This window comes from Antechinus flavipes, chromosome 4 (assembly GCF_016432865.1).
Source record: "Antechinus flavipes isolate AdamAnt ecotype Samford, QLD, Australia chromosome 4, AdamAnt_v2, whole genome shotgun sequence".
Taxonomy (NCBI): domain Eukaryota; kingdom Metazoa; phylum Chordata; class Mammalia; order Dasyuromorphia; family Dasyuridae; genus Antechinus; species Antechinus flavipes.
The window spans coordinates 283,464,278-283,484,951 of NC_067401.1; the positions used below are offsets into that span (position 1 = coordinate 283,464,278).

At 35.1% G+C, this 20,674-nt stretch overlaps 1 protein-coding gene across 3 annotated transcripts in view; it reads right to left on the reverse strand.

The window, feature by feature from the left end:
- Positions 1-11,495, reverse strand: part of ATG5 (autophagy related 5) — a 134,860-nt gene extending 123,365 nt beyond the window's left edge. For 2 of the 3 annotated variants that reach the window (XM_051997469.1, XM_051997470.1), the window contains exons 1-3: positions 11,311-11,495; positions 5,200-5,365; positions 1,256-1,383 (exon numbers count right to left, since the gene is read on the reverse strand). In XM_051997469.1, coding sequence (XP_051853429.1) covers positions 1,256-1,383; positions 5,200-5,307 — 236 coding nt within the window. In that variant the 5' untranslated portion in view covers positions 5,308-5,365; positions 11,311-11,495. The remainder of the gene's footprint in view (positions 1-1,255; positions 1,384-5,199; positions 5,366-11,310) is intronic. The other variant, XM_051997472.1, reaches the window with a different exon arrangement.
- Between the last annotated feature and the right edge of the window lie 9,179 nt (positions 11,496-20,674).

The following is a 20,674-nucleotide window of genomic DNA, read 5'->3' on the forward strand; positions in this document are numbered from 1 at the left end:
TTTCATAAGCCCTGAGAGAATGGAGAAAATGGAGAGAATGGCCAAACTTCTTAATGCCAGGTATTCGTTCCCTTTCCACCAGAATGCAGTGAACTATAAAGCAGACTAGGAAAGTAAACATCACTATTCTATATGTTAAAAGGCTTAAGACACACACAATCCTGAACAGCAAGAGCTGTTTCAGGAAGGTAACAGAGACGATTTCCATCAAAGAAAAAGAACTACTATGACATTTAGATCAGGAATAGAAGCAGGACCTTTACATCTCCCATCTTCCTTTCTCTCTCCCTAGAATTTTCATTTTTTTGACTCTTAAGCACAATGTTCTTTGCATTGCACCTTAATGTTTCTTTCATATATCAACTAATAGAGAAAATTATAATATTTTGTTAAAGAAACTCTCTGACTTACATAATTCTTGATGGACAGAATTATCACTGACATGCTATCAGGTGTCAATGAATACATGGTTTTTCACTAAGAATAGTTTTTTAAAACCAAATTGTTATTATATTTGGGAGAAATAAGTAAATTTTATATTAGAAATAGAATCCAAAACATAATAGTAAGCTAAATATTGATATCAATCCAAAAAAACTGTCTTCTTTTCTAGGACAGTTATATTTTTCACTGTCTTATGGTTAAGATAAATTTTATCTTAGACTTAATCAATATGAAAATATCAAACAGAAATCTTCTTCCTAATGATTTTACTATAATGGAATTGTACCTAGACCCACAGAAAAACTATTAGCAAATATTACCCCTATAAGTGTCATATAAACATGGATTTGGGGTTTGAGGATGAAGTGGACATTGCTTTAATTGGTCTAGGAAGCTTTCAGGAACTTTTACAAATGCATACTGAAAAACTCTTAAATAAATATATAAATAAAAACGCTTATATAAATAAGCCTGGAATGCTCACCTACAAAAGGATTTATCAGTATACATAAGAGGTAAAACCTGAATAATGATCTTTGTAAGATCATCTTTCTTTCCAATATAACACAATGACACATAAATATAACTACAAATAAAACTATATTTCCCAATCAAAAATCTTAAGATTTTATTTACCTGCTTATTTAACCACATGTTCTAAAAGAAATGGGATCTATTTCATTTTAAATAATGCTAAGATGTTTAATAATATTTAATTTTTAAATACATGATAGATTAATAACAATCTTATTCTCTCCTGTATTTTATAAAAATAAAAGATATATTATAAAATTTTTAAAAATTCACTCACCATTTCAGTGGTGTGCCTTCATATTCAAACCATATCTCACTAATATCTTCTTGTCTCATAACCTTCTGAAAATGCTTTTTCACTTTGTCAGTAACCAACGGCAAATAACTTACTCTTGGTAAAAGCAACTGAAATGAAAAATTTTAGAACTGTATTTATTTATTTTTTTTAAAAGCACCAAATAGGTTTCTGAATTATTAAGAGAAAAATAATTCCACTTTATTTTTTCATCTTTCAAATAAATGTACAATTGTTATTTGCAGATAATAAAAAAAAAACTATTGTATTAAACATTTTAAGATTTCTGAGTAATAAATAATGAATTAAATGTGCACTTTAGACACTACAGAAATTATCCATAGAAAATATTTGTGCAACAGTGCAGGCAGAATCAGATAGTTTCATCTTATTAATATTAAAAACAAGAAATTCCAATCAATCAACAATATTAAGCTATTACTATGTGCTATCAGGAACACTGATCTGAATCTATAACATTTCTCAAAATTATTTTCCTCCAAACAAAATAAATACATAATCTAGTCAATATCAAATGATTTCAAAGAAAAAATAGTGAAATCTGAGATAGTTCAGTTTAGTTAAAAAACTTAACTAAATAGAAATAATATGGTTCTGATGTTCACCATAAAGTTATCATAATGCTCTGTTAGCAAATCCACAAAATTTATCAAATGTCCATTCCATGTTATATATAGATGTCATTGGAAAAATAGGGAGATAAGATTTATGTCTCTGAATTTAAGTATAGTTGAGCATGTGAAATAAATACCCCCAAAATCCAAAAGATTTAGGAATGGTGAAGTAAGCAGAAAATAGTAAGGACTTAAAATCCAGGCCTAGAAATTGAAAACTAATAATAAACTTTGAATAAGCAATAATTAATTGATTCATTTGAGAGATAACATAATAAAAACAATATTTAAAAAAATTATATTAGTAATTGTATACAGAGCAATTTAAAAGGTAAAGATACAAGAGGCAGAAAGACTACTAAAACAGTCTAGCCAACAAAAGTAAATGACATAATCAATTTAATCACCTCAGTGAAAACCAAGAAAGTACTAGTAGAGTTTGGTGATAAGTAGATCAAGGAAGCAAAGACAAAATTAAAGTCATATATGAAGATCTTGTTATTCACTCAGGCTACCCAGCAACCCATTTATAATTTGTCACAAGCAACTACTAGTGACTAATGATACTATTCTTATTAAGAAACTCTACAAGTCTAGCCTGTAATAGGGCTCACTGGGCTATATTAGGGAAAAATCCTTAATATAAGCATTCGGGATTGCTGCATAGGATAAAAACTTTACCAGCAATAATGTGAAAGAAGAGAGGATTGAGATGGCTTCCTTCTCTTTTCTCAATTTTTAGAAACACACACACACACACACACACACACACACACACACACACACACACAAAAACATCTTTTACTATGCAATAGGTCCTTTTGATGCATGACTTGATATTGAGTTCACCGAATTTTGGTACACTGTTAATTATCATGAAACCATGCATCTCATTAGATAATAAACATACAAATAAATAATCAATTTTTCCAAGTTTTAATTAAAATTCATAGATTTTGTTTTTGATATTATTATTTTCAAGCATTTATTTTTTCTATATACTTTCCTACTCCTTAACTCCTCCCCAAAGAAAACTAAGAAAACTGTATAGTCAAGCAATACAAATTCCCACACTGGTCATGTCCCAGAAATGTGCTTCATTACGAATATGTACTCCATATTATAGCTGTGGATAACATTCTTCACCATCGTTCCTCTGTAATAACATTTGATCATTGTTGATCAAAACTCCTGAGTCTTTCAAATTATCATTTCCTTTCTCTTCAACATTTCTGCCAGGAAGGGGGAAAAGAGACTAAAATCTTTGGAAACATTATTTCATTAGGATTACTGCCCAATGGAAAACTAATATTGGGGAGAGACTATTTATAAGATTGCAAAGTGCTTAATATAAATCATCTCCTTAAAATTCTAGAATACATCTTCTTGTTCTCATCCCTGAAACTATAATCTCCAAGGTCCCAAGTAACTAAATTGCTAAATCCAATGCCCTTTTCCCAGTTCTCATCCTCTCTTACGAATCCTCAGCATTTAACATGGTAGAACACTATCACCTGCTTAACACTTTTTCCTCTGCTTCTGTGAAACTGTTTCTTATTCTCCAGACTCAAACTTTCCCACTGATTTACCTTCTTAAGCAAAGATTTGAGGGTAACTTGGGATTCTAAAATACAGAGATATATAGGGAGGGTATTCTTAGTATAGAGAGTAACTTGTACAAAATTATAAAGAATAGAGATGGGATATTGAGACAAAAGACCAATTAGACAAGAATACAGACATGTGATGAAGAATAAACATAATTCTAAAAAGGCTGGCTGGAGTCCAATTCCCAGATGGCAATAATGACTAAGTAGAGCTTCAGTTTACTGCTGCTTAAACCAAAGCCCAGAACAAGAACTTAGAAGAGTTCAGACCAAAGAACAACAATCATACTTTACTCTGGACCAGAATACTCTGGAAGCACTGAAACCTTGTAGATTGCAAGCTGAGCTGTATCAGAGAGCTAGAAATAACGTGATACTCAACACCTCAAGAAAGCTACCAGTTCAGCCTAGACGTTTCCTACAAAAATACACATGGCCTAGCCTTAACCTAGTCAGGAAAGAAATTGGACTAAAGAACAATTTTTAAAGGAATCCCCTATAGAAAGCTATTATGGTGAAAGAAATACTTAAGACACAATCCCAGAAGAGAATGACTACAAAATAAGGAAAGCTTCAAAAGAAAAAAAAAAAAAAAAACTTTGGGGACAGAATCAACTAGAATTCTTGGATGAAATAAAGCAAGATGTTTTGTTTTCTGTAGAGGGAGCTAAAAATGTTTTTATAAATTAAAGTGCATGAGAGGAAAAAATGGAAAATAAATGAGTTATAAAAGAAAGAATTAGAAAGGTAATTAACAGCTTTGCCAAAGCAACAAACTCCCTGAAAATTAGAATGCACCAAATAGAAAATGACTCCAGGAAAGAAAATATGTGAATGGAAAAAAAAAAAAATTAACATTGGATTTTTAGAAAACCATGACCCAAAAGCCTACAAGTTACATTTCAACGAATCTTAAAAGAAAATCCCCCAGACTTCTTAGAACCAAATGGATACAGAAGGGATCTAGCAGTCACTGCCTGAAATCCCCCAAATGAAAACTAATAGGAGCAAAATCCAGAGCTTGCAGATCAAGGAAAAAATGTGAGCAGTTCGAAAGAAAGAATTCAATTACATAGGAGCCATAGTTGGGATCATACATGATTTAACACCTACCACTATGAAGGAGCAGAGTTTGGAAGATGATAGTCCAGATGGCAAAAGATAATATGCTTATAGTCAATAATAACTTAGAAAAATAAATAACTCATAAGAAGTATGAGAACTCATAAAGTTACCTAAATAAAAATAACACAATTAATTTCAATTTCTGCTACTGATTTCTTTAAGAAAGAAATGGGCTTAAATCTCATATTGCCATAGGGTAGTGAAGTATTCTTCACCTCACAAAGTAGTTCTAGTTGAAAATTAAGTAACTACTCTTAAAGAGATTTTTGTTCTATAATGTTAACCCAAAACTTTATTAAAACAAAACATTTTTTTCATTTAATATTTCTAGGGGCACTAGGAGTCAAAGAGGGGGAGGGAGGGACTATGCCAGTTTGGACATTTTCTTTACTAGGCTAGAAAATGCCTAATTTAGAATCTTAATAAAAAGTATTTCTGGCAAAAATATGACTAAAATTCAGAATAAATGTGTATGTATGGGTATGTTACATATTACATATATTTGTGTGTGTGTGTGTGTGTGTGTGTGTGTGTGTGCCAATACTACTAACAAACTTACATAATAAGGTTCTGCTTCTCTTTCAGTTATCTCATCCTGATAGAGGGTAAAACAGGTTGGTATTCGTCCAAACCACACATCTCGAAGCACATCTTTGTCATCTGTCATTCTTCCAGTGGATAAGGCAGCACATATAGACTAAAGCTTTTCTTTGACCAAAGATACACTGAAATTAGAGCAAGGACAGTAAATGAGACAAATCTCTATAAAGATATATAAAAGCACCAAATAGTAAAGAAGAATGTTCACAGGAAGAATAGTAATGCATAGAAGTTATTCTCTCCTAAGGACATCAATATACTTTAATGAAAACAGAGTCCAACAAATTTTCATTGCCAAGTAATCTGTTATTATTTGTTTAGAGATAAAAAGAGTAAATACATCCAGTAGTGTAGTACAAAATTCACTTAACTTCTCTGGTTCTTAGTTTCTTCATTTATAAAACTAATGATATTGGAGTAAATGGCCTCTAAGGTCCTTTATAGCTCTAAATCTAAGAACTACAACATAATCTATAATCTACGGCACATATGCATGAATCAAATACTAAACCACAGCAAAAATAAAATAAGATTTCATTCTCTTAGCCTTCCTTCCAGTGTATAACCAGCTACTGGTTGACAAGTTTAAGGCAACTACTTTCAAGGAGACAACAACACTAATTGAATTGGTGTGTGTGTGTGTGTGTGTGTGTGTGTGTGTGTGTGTGTGTGTGTATACACACACATACATACACACAATTTCTGATATCCTTAATTTTTAAAAGTCATAATCACACTTACTTGTAATATTTTCTGCATTTATGTCTTTTCTCTTTTCTTGGGAAAAGGAACCATATTTTATATTGCTAGATATGTTGCAGTGCCTGAACAAATGTAATTACTCAGGAAAAAAAGTGCTAATTGATTTAGCTGATCAGATAGAAAAGGAAACATAAATGAGGGGAAAGTATCAAATGCTAGATTTAAAAAGAGGCATTCTAAGAACAGTGGCAAAAAGGGAAATTGATACAATAAACTATGAATCTCATTGGTGATCTAATTACAGGCATCACAAACTTCTCAATTATTTCACATATAAAGTGAGAATAATTGCTTTATGATAAGAACACATGAAAAAACAAACAACAACAACAACAAAAAACAATTTAACAGTAATCATATGAAAAACTAGAAATAACCAAAGCTGTAGTTTTCCATTTTCTGATACTTGGTTTTAGGCACTTTTGGGAAACACTAGTAGCCAAAAATCTAACTCAAAAATATATATATTTAAAAAGTAACATCAACTTTTTTCTTATTCAGAGTGTTAGGTTTTAATACCTCTAAAAAACTGTGAGGTAAAGTGTCCTGGAAAGGGAATGAGACTACATGAGTTCTGACACCTACTATATCCCAGCTTCTTAAATTGTGGTTCAGTATGTCTTCTGGGATCTTATAACTGTATACCTATTTTATATACCGATATACTTGGAGTCACATAAAAATTTCTCAAGCAAAAAGGGGTCATGAGTGGAAAAGTTTAAGAAGGCTTGTATTACACTAACTTGGATAAAATGCTTAAGCTTTTCGAGGGAAGACTTTTCTTCTAAAAGAATTCAAAGGTTATTATAGAAAAAACATCAATATAACTAAGACTTGCTGAATGCAATGTAATATTTAAATATTAAACTTAACTCATATCCTGTACATCTTGATGGCTTCTGCTATGATATATGGTTTCTTGGCTTTATACAGTTATGCAAACAAGAATGTTTAAAGGAAAATGCTCTGTACCTAGGTTTAGGGAGACCTAGATTCTAGATTATTTCATACACAATTCATGATAAAACTAAAAATGTGATTTATCCTCATTTTAGAATAGAACATTTATAACCAATGTTTTTTCCTCCTAAAAACATTGCATGGTACACTAGTTAAAATGGAAATAGAAAAAATGTTAATAGCAATTGAGGAAATTTCAAAATAATTTTATATGATCTAAGAAACAGAAAGATGAGAGAATTGGGTTATCTTACAGTTTATAAGTTGCCTATAAAGGGCTATGATGCAAAACAAGTAAATCTCAAAAAACTTAACTTACAGCACTAAAATCAAATTAGCTATTGATTTATGCCTACTAAGTATTAAAAGAAGTTATTGGTGGTGAAAATATAAGCAAAGACAGTTTATATCAAGATAAAAGAAGGTTAAATTAGGGCCTAAACTTGTTGAAACATTTATTTCTCCTCAAAAGAATGGTTTGAGCCTTAATTCACTAGCATGTTCTAGGCTCCTGAACAGGTTCAGAAAATTGGCAGAGGCACCAGAAAGTAGGGGACAGCATTTGCTCATACAATGAACACAATGAATCAGTGGCAGTACTGGGACTAGGTAACCAATGGTATCCATAAGATTTCCACTGAAACCTTTTAACTTATGCCCTCCTTATAACTGCTAAATCCAGTGGTCTTTTATCAGGGGAAAAGAAAGAAACAAGTATGTTTCAGGCTCTTTACAAATGTTATTTCACTTGATCCTCACCACATGGTAGGTGCTATTATTATCCTCATTTTATAGTGAAGAAAATTGAAGGACACAGAAGTTAAATGATTTCTCAGTTAGTTAAATGCCTGAGGCTGTATTTGAATTCAGGTCTTCCAGATATGCTGCTTTGGGTCACTGCACATCTCACAGCTTCATTGTTTTTGACCTCTCTGCAACCTGGCAGTGTTGATCACCCATTCCTTTTGGTCCCCGTGGCTTTTTTTTTTTTTTTTTTAATTTCTCCTATCTAGACAGACCCCTCTCAGCTTCCTCATTGTTAGATCACATTTATACTTTGCTTAACTATGGGTAAACCAGACCATAGGATTGTTCTGAGCCAGAGAATCATATCAATTTTATTTATATTCTCTCAATGATTATATAGGCTTCCATATTTTTAATTATTGTTTCTCTGATAACTCCCAAATTACATATCCAGTCCTATTTTTTTCCTGAGTTCATATATTCCAGAAGCCAGCTCACACATGGATATGTCTCTGTCTCTTATGATCCCTTCCTTTGAATGGTGTATTCCTGGCTGAAACTACCCTGTAAGGAAGTAATAAACTACCTATGCTCACTTTTCCCTTCTCAGTTTTTGATTCTTTCAGACTCTTTATCCCCAACATAGGTACTTTGTTCTTCTCTTGCCTCCAATTTCCATTTATGTGTTGTCTTCCTTATTGCAATGTAAGTTTTCTACAAGTAAGGTTTTTGTTTGTTTATTTGTTTGTGTGGTTTTTTTGGGGGGGGAGTTGTATTCCCAACATTTAAGACAGTGCCTAGCATACAGACAATGCCTGGTAAATGATTTATCTATCTGAGTTGTATTTCATTGGAGGAAGAAAAGGAGACCATCTGTTGAAATCTCTCTTTTTTCCTCTTCCCCTTATTTCGCTTCACCCAAATGCCCCCAGCACTATCTCCTTTATCTGTCTCACATGAAAAGGAGGTCCTCCTCACTGCCAACACTAACCCCTCGATGTGAACAAGTGATCCTATTCTGTGTCTATAAACATGCCCATGGCTCCCCATATCCTCCAAAAACTCTCACTTTCAATCTGTTAATCCATCCAGCTAGCTAAATTCCATGAGAAGGCAATCTATAATGTAAGTCTCCCCTTCCATTCTTCTCATTCTCTTCTTAACTCTTTGCAGTTTGGCTTCTCTCCATCATTCAATTGAAATTTTTCTCTCCAGTTACTAATAATCTCTCAATTGTCAACTCTAATAATCTTTTTACAGTCCTCATCTTTCCTGACCTCTCTGCAGATTTTAACACTGTCAATAACTCTCTTCTCCTTGATATCATCTTCTAAGTTTTCATGACATTATCGGCTCCTGTTTTTCTTCCTATCTGTCTGACCACTGACTGTATCCTTTCCTAAATCTTCATCCAGGTCAGTTTCACTAATCATAGGTGTCCTTGATTCTTTCCTAAGCTTTCTTTTTCCTTCAATATTGTTTCACTTGCTGAGCTCATTAGCTCCCATGGATGCAATTTTTATTTCTATGTACATGACTCAGATTTTCTTGTCCAACTTAACTTCTCTCCCAAACCCTCTAATCTTACATATCAAAGTGTGTTTTTGATTATCTTAAATACATCCAAATTTTAATGCTTGATCAATCCCTCCAAGCCCTCTTTCCTATTCCTAACTCCCTATTACTGTCAAGAATATCACCATCTTCCTACTCACCTAAGGTGATCATTGACTCCTCAATTTTATCCCCCATATTCAACAAAACACCAAGTCCTGTCAATTTTATCTTCACAACATCTCTCACATATGTCTCCTTCTCTTGACTCACACTCCTGGGTCCAGGCCCTTGACATCTTACTCCTGAACTACTGCAATAGTCCACCAGTTCATCTCTCTAAAGAAATCTTTCCACTCTAGTCCATCCTCCACTTAGCTGTCAAACTGGTCTTCTTAAAGAACTAAAGCTGAGTGTGGGCATGCTACCCCCATTGTTTCCTTTTCATCTATAAAACAGAATATAAAAATAATTTCTTTGGTTTTTAAAACTCTTCAAAATTTGGTTCCTTACTACCCTTTCTGTCTTCTTATACTAAAATGCTCTCCAAAGATTCTTCCATCTCATGACAAGTCTCCTCAATCTTTCTCCAATACGATATTCCATCTCCCAACTCCAAGTGATTTCAATGGTTACCTCCTTTCCCCCCCACTCTCCATCCCATACCTGGAAAGTTCTCTTTCCGAGCTACCTTAACTTCTTTTAAGACCCAACTAAAAGAAGAGTGAACCTAGGCAAGTCATTTAACCTATTTGCCTCAATTTCCTTATCTGGAAAATCCCATCTTCTACAAGATGACTTCTTAGACCTTAATCTTAATGCCTGTCCTCTGAGATGATTCCCAATTTATCATCTATATATGTGATTTCCATGTTGTCTCCATTTTTAGACTGTCATCTTTGTCTTTTGCCTTTTTTGTAACCTCAGCATTTAGCACATAAGGCATAGCAGGCCCTTACCAAATGCTAGCTGGTTTGATTTAATGGACATTTTCCTCCAATAGAAATTATCAAAAAACCAAAAAACCCAACAACAACAAAACAAACCTATATTTAGTTATTTATTATTGCTGTACCTGGATACAACGTAGCACTTGTGGTTTTCCCTTTCAGCTTTAAATCTATTATCCTCAACAGAGCTAAAGTGGAATAACCTTTAGTGGGTTCCCCTTCCTAAGGATTCTTCAAAAAAGAAAAGGCTTGGTGGATAGGAAAACTTTTCTCTAGTACTGGCTGGACTAGAATGACCTGGCTTCTAAGATTACATAAACCTGACGGTCCCTGCCACTTCTGGGGTGTTTGGTATGAAAATGGGCTCTTATTTGGTCCTTCAGAGGTATCCTCGGGGACCCGGGAAAAAACAAGAAACACTTAAGTTTTCCCAGTGGCTCTGCACACAGGGAGTCAATGATCCAGTATTTTATAACCACTAATGAAATCGAGAAAAAAATCCAGGGAGTCCCCTCCCATCCCGACCAGGTGCGAAGAGACAAGAGGCCAGAATGTCAGAGACTTAAGGAGCAGTTCTATGCATTAGCTTTAGATCTAGGAATGCACCCCGAGTAGCTAGGACTCGGGAACAAGGACCACCAGGAGTTTCCCCCATCACAGTAGTCAGTTATAAAAATACAAAAGCAGCAGGGACAGAGAACACACCTGGTCTGCCACACCCTCTAGGAAGGGTGTCCTACAACTAACCTCACCCAGGCCTCCGGGACGGCCCCACCTCCACGCACCCTTCAGGGCTGTAGAGACAGGCTTCGCACCCCCACCCCATCCCCACTTTCCCGGCCACAGCTCCCCGCTGGGGCGCCCAGGCCAAGAGTGCTCCCCGCCGCTCACACTGCGAACCCCCGCCTCGGGACACTCCCCCCTCGCCAAGAATTCCGCGCTCCACACAACGGGCAGGAGGGCGGGGGCGCCGATTCCCTTTCCTACGTCCCGCCCCCTTCCCCCTCGCCGAGAATGTTTCGGGTCAGGTAGAAAGAGGAAACCCCAAGGGAGAGAGGGGGGCGGTATGAGAAGGAGCAGAGAACAGGGACAGTTACCTGAGACCTTGCCCGGTGAGGGCTCGCGCTGTTGCGAAAGACACAGGAATAGGGTGAGTGTTAGTTACTAAGTCTCCTTGCCCGAGGGCCACTTCCGTACTTGGGCTCTCCCGGAAACTCCGAGGTTCACACCGGCAAAGCGACAGTCCGGACTAGTCAGGCCCCCACTGCGGCTCCAGTCCGTGGCGGCGCTGGGAGATGACGTCACGGACCACGTGGCCTGCTGGGTGTTTCTCTTGCCGGAGGGGGCGGGGCTCGGAACACAGAGCAAACGGTCCTAGGGGATGTAGGGCAGTGCCAGCCGGTGCCTTTACCTTGACCTCATCGGTCGTCCTCCGCGAGCTTCGCCCTGGGCCACCTCAATCCTTTTACCCCTTGGATTCGCCCTTTACGACCAGTGGAGCGTGTTAAGTGACTTGCCCTTGCACTTATAGCCAGAGAACACAATTTGCTCCCAAGTCAATGCAAAATCATTTTTCCAAGTTTCTTTCAAGTTTATTTGATCCCCGTATCAAAGAACAAATCGGCATTAATACAAGTATTGATTCTGATTCTTAACTAGATACTTGGAGTTGGAAAGATAGGTATTCATATTGCTGTATGGAAATCGTTAAACCTCTCTCAGCCTCAATTTTCCCATCTGTAAAATGGGGAACATAATAGGTACTTCAAAGCATTGTTGTGGAGATGAAATGAAATAGTATATAAGAAATGCTTTGCACTCCTTTTTGAAAATTAAACTTTAATATGATTTATTAACAAGCATTTGTGAAGCAATTTTGTGCGAGGCAGTATTAGACACTGGAAATATAAATACATCAGAAAAATATAAATACATAAAAAAAAAAGCTCCTTAAGGAGCTTATATTCGAAATGGAGAAGAGAACACATAAAAATGGATCGGAAGGGTAGGGGAGGTGATGGTATGAAGGCATCAGAATCTGACACTGCTTCCACTTTTTCTCCCTCTATTTGCCAGGAAATGATGGTAGTTGGGGCATTGTGAGGTGTCTGAAAAGAATTTGCAGGCTCGGATCAAACTCCAAGTCAAGGGGCAAAATTTGTTATAATTGTAATGCTAATTAAAGCAGGCTAAGTTCCAAAAGAAGTTAGTAAAGAACCAGGGACAAGAAAATAAATTTATAGGAAAAAGAGAAACTAGGTGCTTCATGTCACTGATAGGCTAATTTCATGACTTAGAAGTAGAGTTGAGAAGTAGTCTGGTTCTGACTTTGTGCGCAGGTGCAATACCCATAATTCTCTGGGCAGAGCTCAAGGGGGGAACCTTGGAGAGATGCGTTTTTTAGGCCTGAACTGTCATTAGGTCAAGTGGTGGATACCCACATCTCATTTTTGCTCATTAGTCTCCGAAACACTATTATCACTTACCAACAGGCTGTTAGCTGACAGCCTGCAAAATTTATAGCCATAGCATCCTGGTCATATAGTGTGAACTGGGGTAGGATACCCTATATCATTTCACCTACATCCCTCCCAAGACCAGAAGGCTTTAGAGTTATTGCTACATCTCCCCTAGAAGTTGCACTACATCAATGGGACCAGATGCCTTGATCTTAAGTGTTGGGGATTTTTTTTTTTTTTGATGTTAAGCTTCAAGCCAGCCTTTTCACTCCCCTTTCATCCTCATCAAGAGGTTTCTTAATGCTTTTTCATTGATCTGTGTATCTGAGATTGCTGATATTTTTACTGGCAATCTTAATTCAGCTTTTGATTCATCCAACCTGCCATTTTGCATATGTTAAGTAAGGTGACAACATACAACTTTGTTAGTTATTCCATGTTCAGTTCTAACTGTTGCTTCTTGACCCACATGCAGGTTTCTCAGAAGTAAGATGATCTGGTACTCTCATCTCTGAGGCCTGGCCACATTTTGTTGTGATCCACGTAGTCAAAGGCTTTGGTGCCAGCCCTTAGACAAAGGATTAAAAAAAAAGAAGAAAGAAGAAGAAGAAAAAAAAAAAAACAGATCAGTAAAATTAACACATCAATTGAGTCTGGAAGTAAAAAAAGTGTTTCTCACCACTGCAAGGAAGGGAAGAAAGTGTATTTTCTCATTCCTTCTTTAGATACAAGCTTGTTATTTTTATATTTATGTTGTTACAATTATTAGGCATATTATTTTCTTGATTAGTTCACTCAGCATATGTTCATATGCATCTCATCATGTTCTCTGAATTCTTCATATTCATTATTTCTTCTAGTACAGTAATATTCCATTATATTCATGTACCACAATTTGATTAGCCATTTTCCATTCAATCTAATTTATTTCAGTTTTTTACTACTCCAGATATGTGTGCCAGGAAATTCTGTTGCCCATACATGCAGTTATGTATTTTGTGCTGAGTCATGTTGCCTTTATTATTTGAGAGACAAAGCTTCAGGTGGACAGTAATAGAGTGAGAGCAATTTCCAGATTTTCAGTGTTGCCTTATCCTGGCTTTGCTAAATAGTGCTTTGCTTTAGGGCATTATTTACAATAAACTCAATAAGTTCCTATTTATATTCCAATCAATCATTGCTCATCATCATAGCTAACATTAATATAGCACTCAAGATTTGCAAAGCATTTTATATAATGTCATTTGATCCTTTCAATAATTCTTTTGAGGTAAGTACTCTTACAAGAAAAAAAGTTAAGTGACTTGCTCCAAATCACACAATTAAGTGTCTTAGAGGGATTCACACCCAGAGCTTCCTAACTCATTTCCTCTGACTCCACTAGCCTCTCCTCCCTGATAATACAAGTACAATTCTTACTGCTTTCATCTTTTTCCATATAGCTGAACCTTTGGTTCATTCTACCAAGTTTTAAGATTATGTTTCTAATTGAATTTTTACAATCCAATGGCATTCTATCTTTCTTCTTGGTTCCATGACCTTCTGGGATCTTCTCATATGACAAGCTGCATGTAATACATGTTCCTCACTTAACTTGTCATCTGGTTCCCCCAGAGAAATTATCACATCATTCTTTCAGTTGTATGCTGGATGGCTATAAGGTTTTGCACATTTCTGTTCTGGATTAGCCTTATTGTGCAATTATCATTTTAGGGAGCACTTTATATTGAATGATTTCTATCCTAATCTTCATGATTACCTTCTTGCTACTTAATATTGAGTAGATGCAGCTAAAAATCTTCTAGGCAGCTTTGTCTTTGTCAATGTGGTTATATTGGCAGAGTCAATGATGGACCTAAGTATGTATGTTCCATTTTTTTTTCTCAGTCTTCAAAGTGGATAAAGTCCCTTGTAGGCGTTATTCATTTTTCATTTATTCTCTTTTATCAAAGTTAATTTCCCATGCTGTAAGCTTTCATCTCTGTACAGCTATTGAAGTTTTTCTTAGAACTCTAAGATGATCCTTTCAAACAAAATACAATCATTTGGAGAAACAAATGCAAGATGTTCAACAATAAATCTAGTTTTTACAGTTGAGCTAAATATGTGAAAGAATACTAACTTGCGTGGCTGTATACATTTTAGGAGAATTAATATTCTTTTTTGAAAATGATTTAGTGTTGTGGGAAAACTGGGACACTGAAGTATTGTTGGTGGACTTGTGAAATGATCCAATTATTCTGGAAAGCAATTTGGAACTATGCCCAAATTGCCACAAAACTATGTGTACCCTTTGATCCAGCAGTGCCTCTATAAGTATGTATCCCAAAGATATCATAAGAGAAGAAAAAGGATTCATATGTACAGAAATGTTTGTAACAGCCCTTTTTGTAGTACAAGGAAATGGAAATTGAGTGGACATCCATAAGTTGGGGAATGGTTGAATAAGTTATGGTAAATGAATGTAACATAATATTATTCTATAAGAAATGATAAGCAGGCTGATTTCAGAAAAGCTTGGGAAGACATGGACTGTTGCTAAGTAAAGTGAGCAGAACCAAGAAAACATTGTACACAATAACAACAAAGATTATATGATGATCAACTGTGATGGACAATGAGGTGGTTCAGGGCAATTCCAATAGACTTATGATAGAAAGTGCCACCTACATCCAGGGAGAGAACTAAAACTGAATGCGATCAAATCATAGTATTTTCACCTTTTTTGTTGTTATTTGTTTACTTGTTTTTTGCCTTTCTCATTTTCCCCCCCTTTTGTTCTGATTTTTCTTGTACAGGATAACAGATATGAAAATATGTTTAAAAGAATTACACATGTTTAACTATATCGGATCGCATGCTATTTTGGGTAAGGGGGAAAAGGGAAAAATTTTGGAACACAAGGTTTTGCAAAGGTGAATGTTGAAAACTATCTTTACATGTATCTGGACAAATAAAATATTATGCAAAAATGATTTAGTGGGCAGTGATTGGTAAAATTCAGCAAGTGGTTGGATTTTCTATTTTAGAAAACTAATTTTAATTTAATTTAATTTTAAAATAGAATATAGTTTGATAGCATTTCATAAACTTTCAAATAATTTTCTATTTACATACACAGAAAAGAATCTGAGAAATGTGCCATTTGGAGATTTTTCAGGAAATTTTCTTTTTAATAATTTCTGAAGCCCCATTTTTAAATGTTAAAGAAGAGAAAACATCACTGTCTGAGAGTTGAGACCTGAACTCTGGTCTTAGAGCTATCACCCTTAGCTACAGGATCTTGAACAAATAACTTCGTCCCTTAAGGCTTGAACATCCTCATCAATAAAATAAAGAATTTGGCTGGGCCTGATAAACCTTAAATTCTTTCTAGCTTAAAACAGAAGATGCCTTAATTCAAAGTACTATTCTGCTATGGATGATGAAGTAGAAAATGTAAATTTTTGTAATTACACTTGGTTACCACTAGATGTCAGAATTCATCTATTGGACAGTCCTTTGTGACACTAATTAGCATAGCCTGAACGATAAAATATAAAGATCATTAATTTCCAACATGTGTCTTTGATTATCTTGACGGTATTTTCAAATCCTGAAAAAAACCCTCTAAACATTTAATTTTAATTGACTTTTACTTGAGAAGTAAATACATGTTTTTAGAAGGAAGATAAAGTAATATTTTCAAAAGTAGACAATTTTAGCTGGAGAACAATAGCAGATAAAGATTTACAATTAATTATAGTCTGGTCCCCTTAATATCTACTTCTCAGGTAAGGCTCTCAAAATGGTATTATTTCAAAAAACAAAAACAATCTTCCCAAAATAAAGTATATAGCTACTTGGTCTTTAGATCTCCTATCTAAATTCTATTTCTAGTAATGTTTCTTTTATGTAGTTTGTTTTTAAATGCTTTCTACTGACAACTTTTTAATTTTATATAAAATACATTTACCAAATATATCCATTCCTTCTCCCCTTTCCCTCCCCAGAGCCATCCCTAATAAAAAAAAAGGGGGGGGGAAGAAAACAGATCAGCAAAACTAATCTACATAGACATAGAAAGACTGGACATGTGGGCTTTCTGAAGGTCACAGAATCTTGAACTCTACAAGAAGGTGCCTCTTTTTTGATCTGGATTTGACTGAGAATCCCTTCTTAAACATTGCAAATAAATGATCATCCAACTTCTGCTTGAAGACTTTCATGAGGTTTCACTACCTCCTGAGGCTCTCCATTTAATAATAATGGCAACAATAACAACAAAATGGCATTTATGTAGTGTTTTACAAATATTTAATTTTATCTTCAGAATAACTCTGGAAGGTAAGTTAATTTTTTTTTTTTTTTTTTTTTTTTTTTTTAGGGAAGAGGCAACTGAAGCAGATGGAAATTAAGTGACTTAGTGTTACATAGCTAGTTAAGGGTCTGAAATTATATTGGAACTAGGTTTCTCTGACTCCCACTGTCTTCTGGGCTATCTACCTGCCAAATTAAAAAGAACCAGTGAGAAAGCCAAAGATAGGAAGACAGGCACTGCAAAGATCATGTCCTAGTACAAAAGAATAAGATGACAACTTGGTTTTGGAAATAGATAGGCTTGTAGTTGAAAAAAAGCCATTCAAAGTGGAGAGGGGCATGGAATCAGAGATAATAGGTCACAGAAGCTCAGGTAATAAGTGTCCAGGAAGAAGAAATTAGGTCAGGAAAATGTAGTGTTGTCTGCTTTACAAATAAAGTATCAGGTTAAGATCCAAAGGAAAATGAATGCAGGTGTAATTCATCATTTACAGATTTATCTAAAAAGCCCTGAATAGCAGGAGTGGGAGTGTCAAGAATTAGGGAGAGAGAAACCATGAAGCAGTATAGTCAGTTACAAGGAATTAGATTGAAATAAAGAAAGAGTCTCAATAATCCACAAAGTCAGTCAGTCAGCAGTACAAAGTACTACTATGTACCAAGCACTGTGCTAAATGCTGGACATACAAAGAAAGAGAAAAGTTTTCAAGAAGCACATCATATGGGAAAGGCAAAGCAAACAACTTTGTGCAAATGAGGAATCATTTAAAATTTTTCATTCTATGTTGTCCTGTGCCTCTGCTCTTTAATTTAGTCATTAAAAGTAAGGCAGAATTACAGTATTTGGTAATAAAATATTCATCCATCTCCTATAATAAGTGCTTCTTCATGAAAATATAATTATTCTATGAAAATGATAACATTTCAGTAAGTTACTAAGAAAAAAGATTATTTTCTTTTTAATCTTTTCCAGAATATTGAAGTTCAGTGTCAGTGGAAGAAAAAAAATAGGACAAACCTGGATTGCATGTGGTTAAAAAATGGGTTAAAGAGTGAAATGAAGGAATAACATACATGTAACAAAAATATAGGGTGTCCCAAACCCTTCCTGCAATTTTAAGCTTTAAAATCTTAATAGCCATAAGCCTTAATAACGTAAATCTGCCCTAAGACTTTTGAGACACCCTGTAGGGAAAATCATGACTTTTCCCAATAACAAAATAATTTAAATGTATTTCCTTCTTATAATATTTCTCTGTTGAAGTCTTTTGTGTATATAACATTTTTAAATATATAAAAAATATTGGATTTAGAGTTAGTCATATATTTATGGCTCTGACATGATAAGACAAACTCACTAAGTTTGTTTCCTTTTCTTTAAAATCATATTTTAACTAGATGAAATCAAAAGTGTCCTCTCAGTTAAAATCTATGATCCTATAATCTTGTGATTCCATATTTTTCTCCCCAGTGAATCTTTCTTTTTTATAACAAAGATAAAAAAAAAGCAAAAAAGAACAATTTGAAAAACTAAGGAACCTTATCAACCATGTCTGAGGATATATGCCATGATAATATTCAATACTCATAGTTCCCCACTTCTGCAAAGCTGGGAAAGAGGGACATTTTCTCCATTTTATTTGGGGGCCTGTTATTATAATCAATGTGTATGTGTGTGTGTATATATATATATATATATATATATATATATATATATATATAATATATATATATATAGCATGAAGTCTACGGCATTTAGAAAGCTTGGTTATTGGAGATTTCTATGGGATTTTTTTTTTTTTTTTTTTTTTTTGGTGAGGCAGTTGGGGTTAAGTGACTTGCCCAGGGTCACACAGCTAGGAAGTATTATGTGTCTGAGATTAGATTTGAATTCAGGTTCAGGGCTGACTTCAGGGCTGGTGCTCTATCCACTGTGCCACCTGGCTGCCCCAATTGGAGATTTCTATACAACCTCAGATCTAGGCAGCCAAGTGGCATGGTAGATAAGAGTGCTGAGCCTGAAGTCAAGAAGATAATTCTTCCTGACTTCAAACTTGGCCTCAGACACTCAGTAACCAGCCCTACAGTCAGAAGGACACAAGTTCAAATTCAGTCTCAGACATTTACTAGCTGTGTAACCCTAGGCAAGTCACTTAACCCTATTTGCCTTGGTTTCCTTTTCAGTAAAATGAACTAGAGAAGGAAATGGCAAACCATTCCAGTATTTCTACGAACAAAACCAAAATGATCAAATATGACTGAACAACAACAAAAGTAGCATAACATTGTAACTGGAGCCAGGAGGACCTGAGTTCAAATCCAGCCTCAGACATCTACTAGCTGCATGACATTAAGCCAATTTTAAAAATCAACTTTGTCAAAATATATTTTCAATCAAAAAAATCTTTCAATTATTTGTGCACAATGTGGATCAGACTCCTATTTTAAGTAGTAGCTGAGTACTAATATATTCCAACCAATTCAACTCAAAGTTATCATTATTTATTACAATTTTTCCATTTAGTGCCAGAACCAAGAGCAATGCCTGGAAGCTTCAAGGAGGGAGATCTAGTTTTGATGGAAAGAAACCCTTGTTTACAATTACAGCCATCTGAAAGTACAATGAGTTAGGGGTAGAAAGAAGGAGTAAGTTTTTCACTAGGAGTCTTCAAGTTCAAACAATAAGGGAAGTTGTTTAATTTGGCAATCAATTACAATGTCACTGAAGTTGGATCTACTGACCAATATCATCAGTAAATACAATGGAATGGAAAGGGCTTTGCCCTGAAGCCAGAGAACCTAGATTCAAATCTCACATCTGATAATCACGACCCCATTGATCTTAGGGAAGACAGTTCACCTCCTTCATATGTAAAATGAGAGAAATGGGCTTCTGAGACCTCTTCCTGTTCTAGATCTATGATCCTCTAAGTAGCTGGTATTCTCCAGATCTATACCCCAAATACTATAGATATATGCTGTTTATATGGGGTTAGGGAACAAAGAAGTGAGAGCAGAAGGAGTCCAGGGCTGGTGGGGGGTGAGGAGGCCTGACCAGAACTGAGAGGAAGAACATGTGAGGGATGGACTTGGACATAAACAAGAGAGGACAGGCATAGGCTGGCCTGAGGTGAGACTTGCAGGACTCATAGTGCCCATGTGCAGCAGACCAAAACTCTGGGCCAGTGGATAGAATTTTCTGTTTTCACTTTGAAGTTATTTTTTAGTGGGGGTCTTTTTTGGGGGTAAAAGGGAGGCCAAAGTGAGAGAGTATAGTATTATATAGTAAAATTAACATAGGTGCTTTTTAAAAACTTTGTTTTATTTTCAATCCATGGAACAAAATAAGCATTTACATAACACAGTATCATAAAAAAGATGATTGTGCATGAAACTGCAAATCTATTATGTACAACTTGCTATTACTTCCAAAGATGAAACAGTTAGCATATAAATTTCCTTTTTTTCTTTCTTCCTCCCCCAGCCTTAGAGATGGCTACCATCAGACATAAATAGGCATATATATTTACACACACATGTAAAATTATTCTATACATACTTCTATTTATCAGTTCTTTCTCTAGATGCAGATTGCATCTTCCTTTGTGTCATTTATTTTCAATTTGTATATATATAATAGTCAAAATGATAACCTTTCATAGTTTTTTTTTTTCTGCTTGCTATCACTTTTTTTTTTAAATTA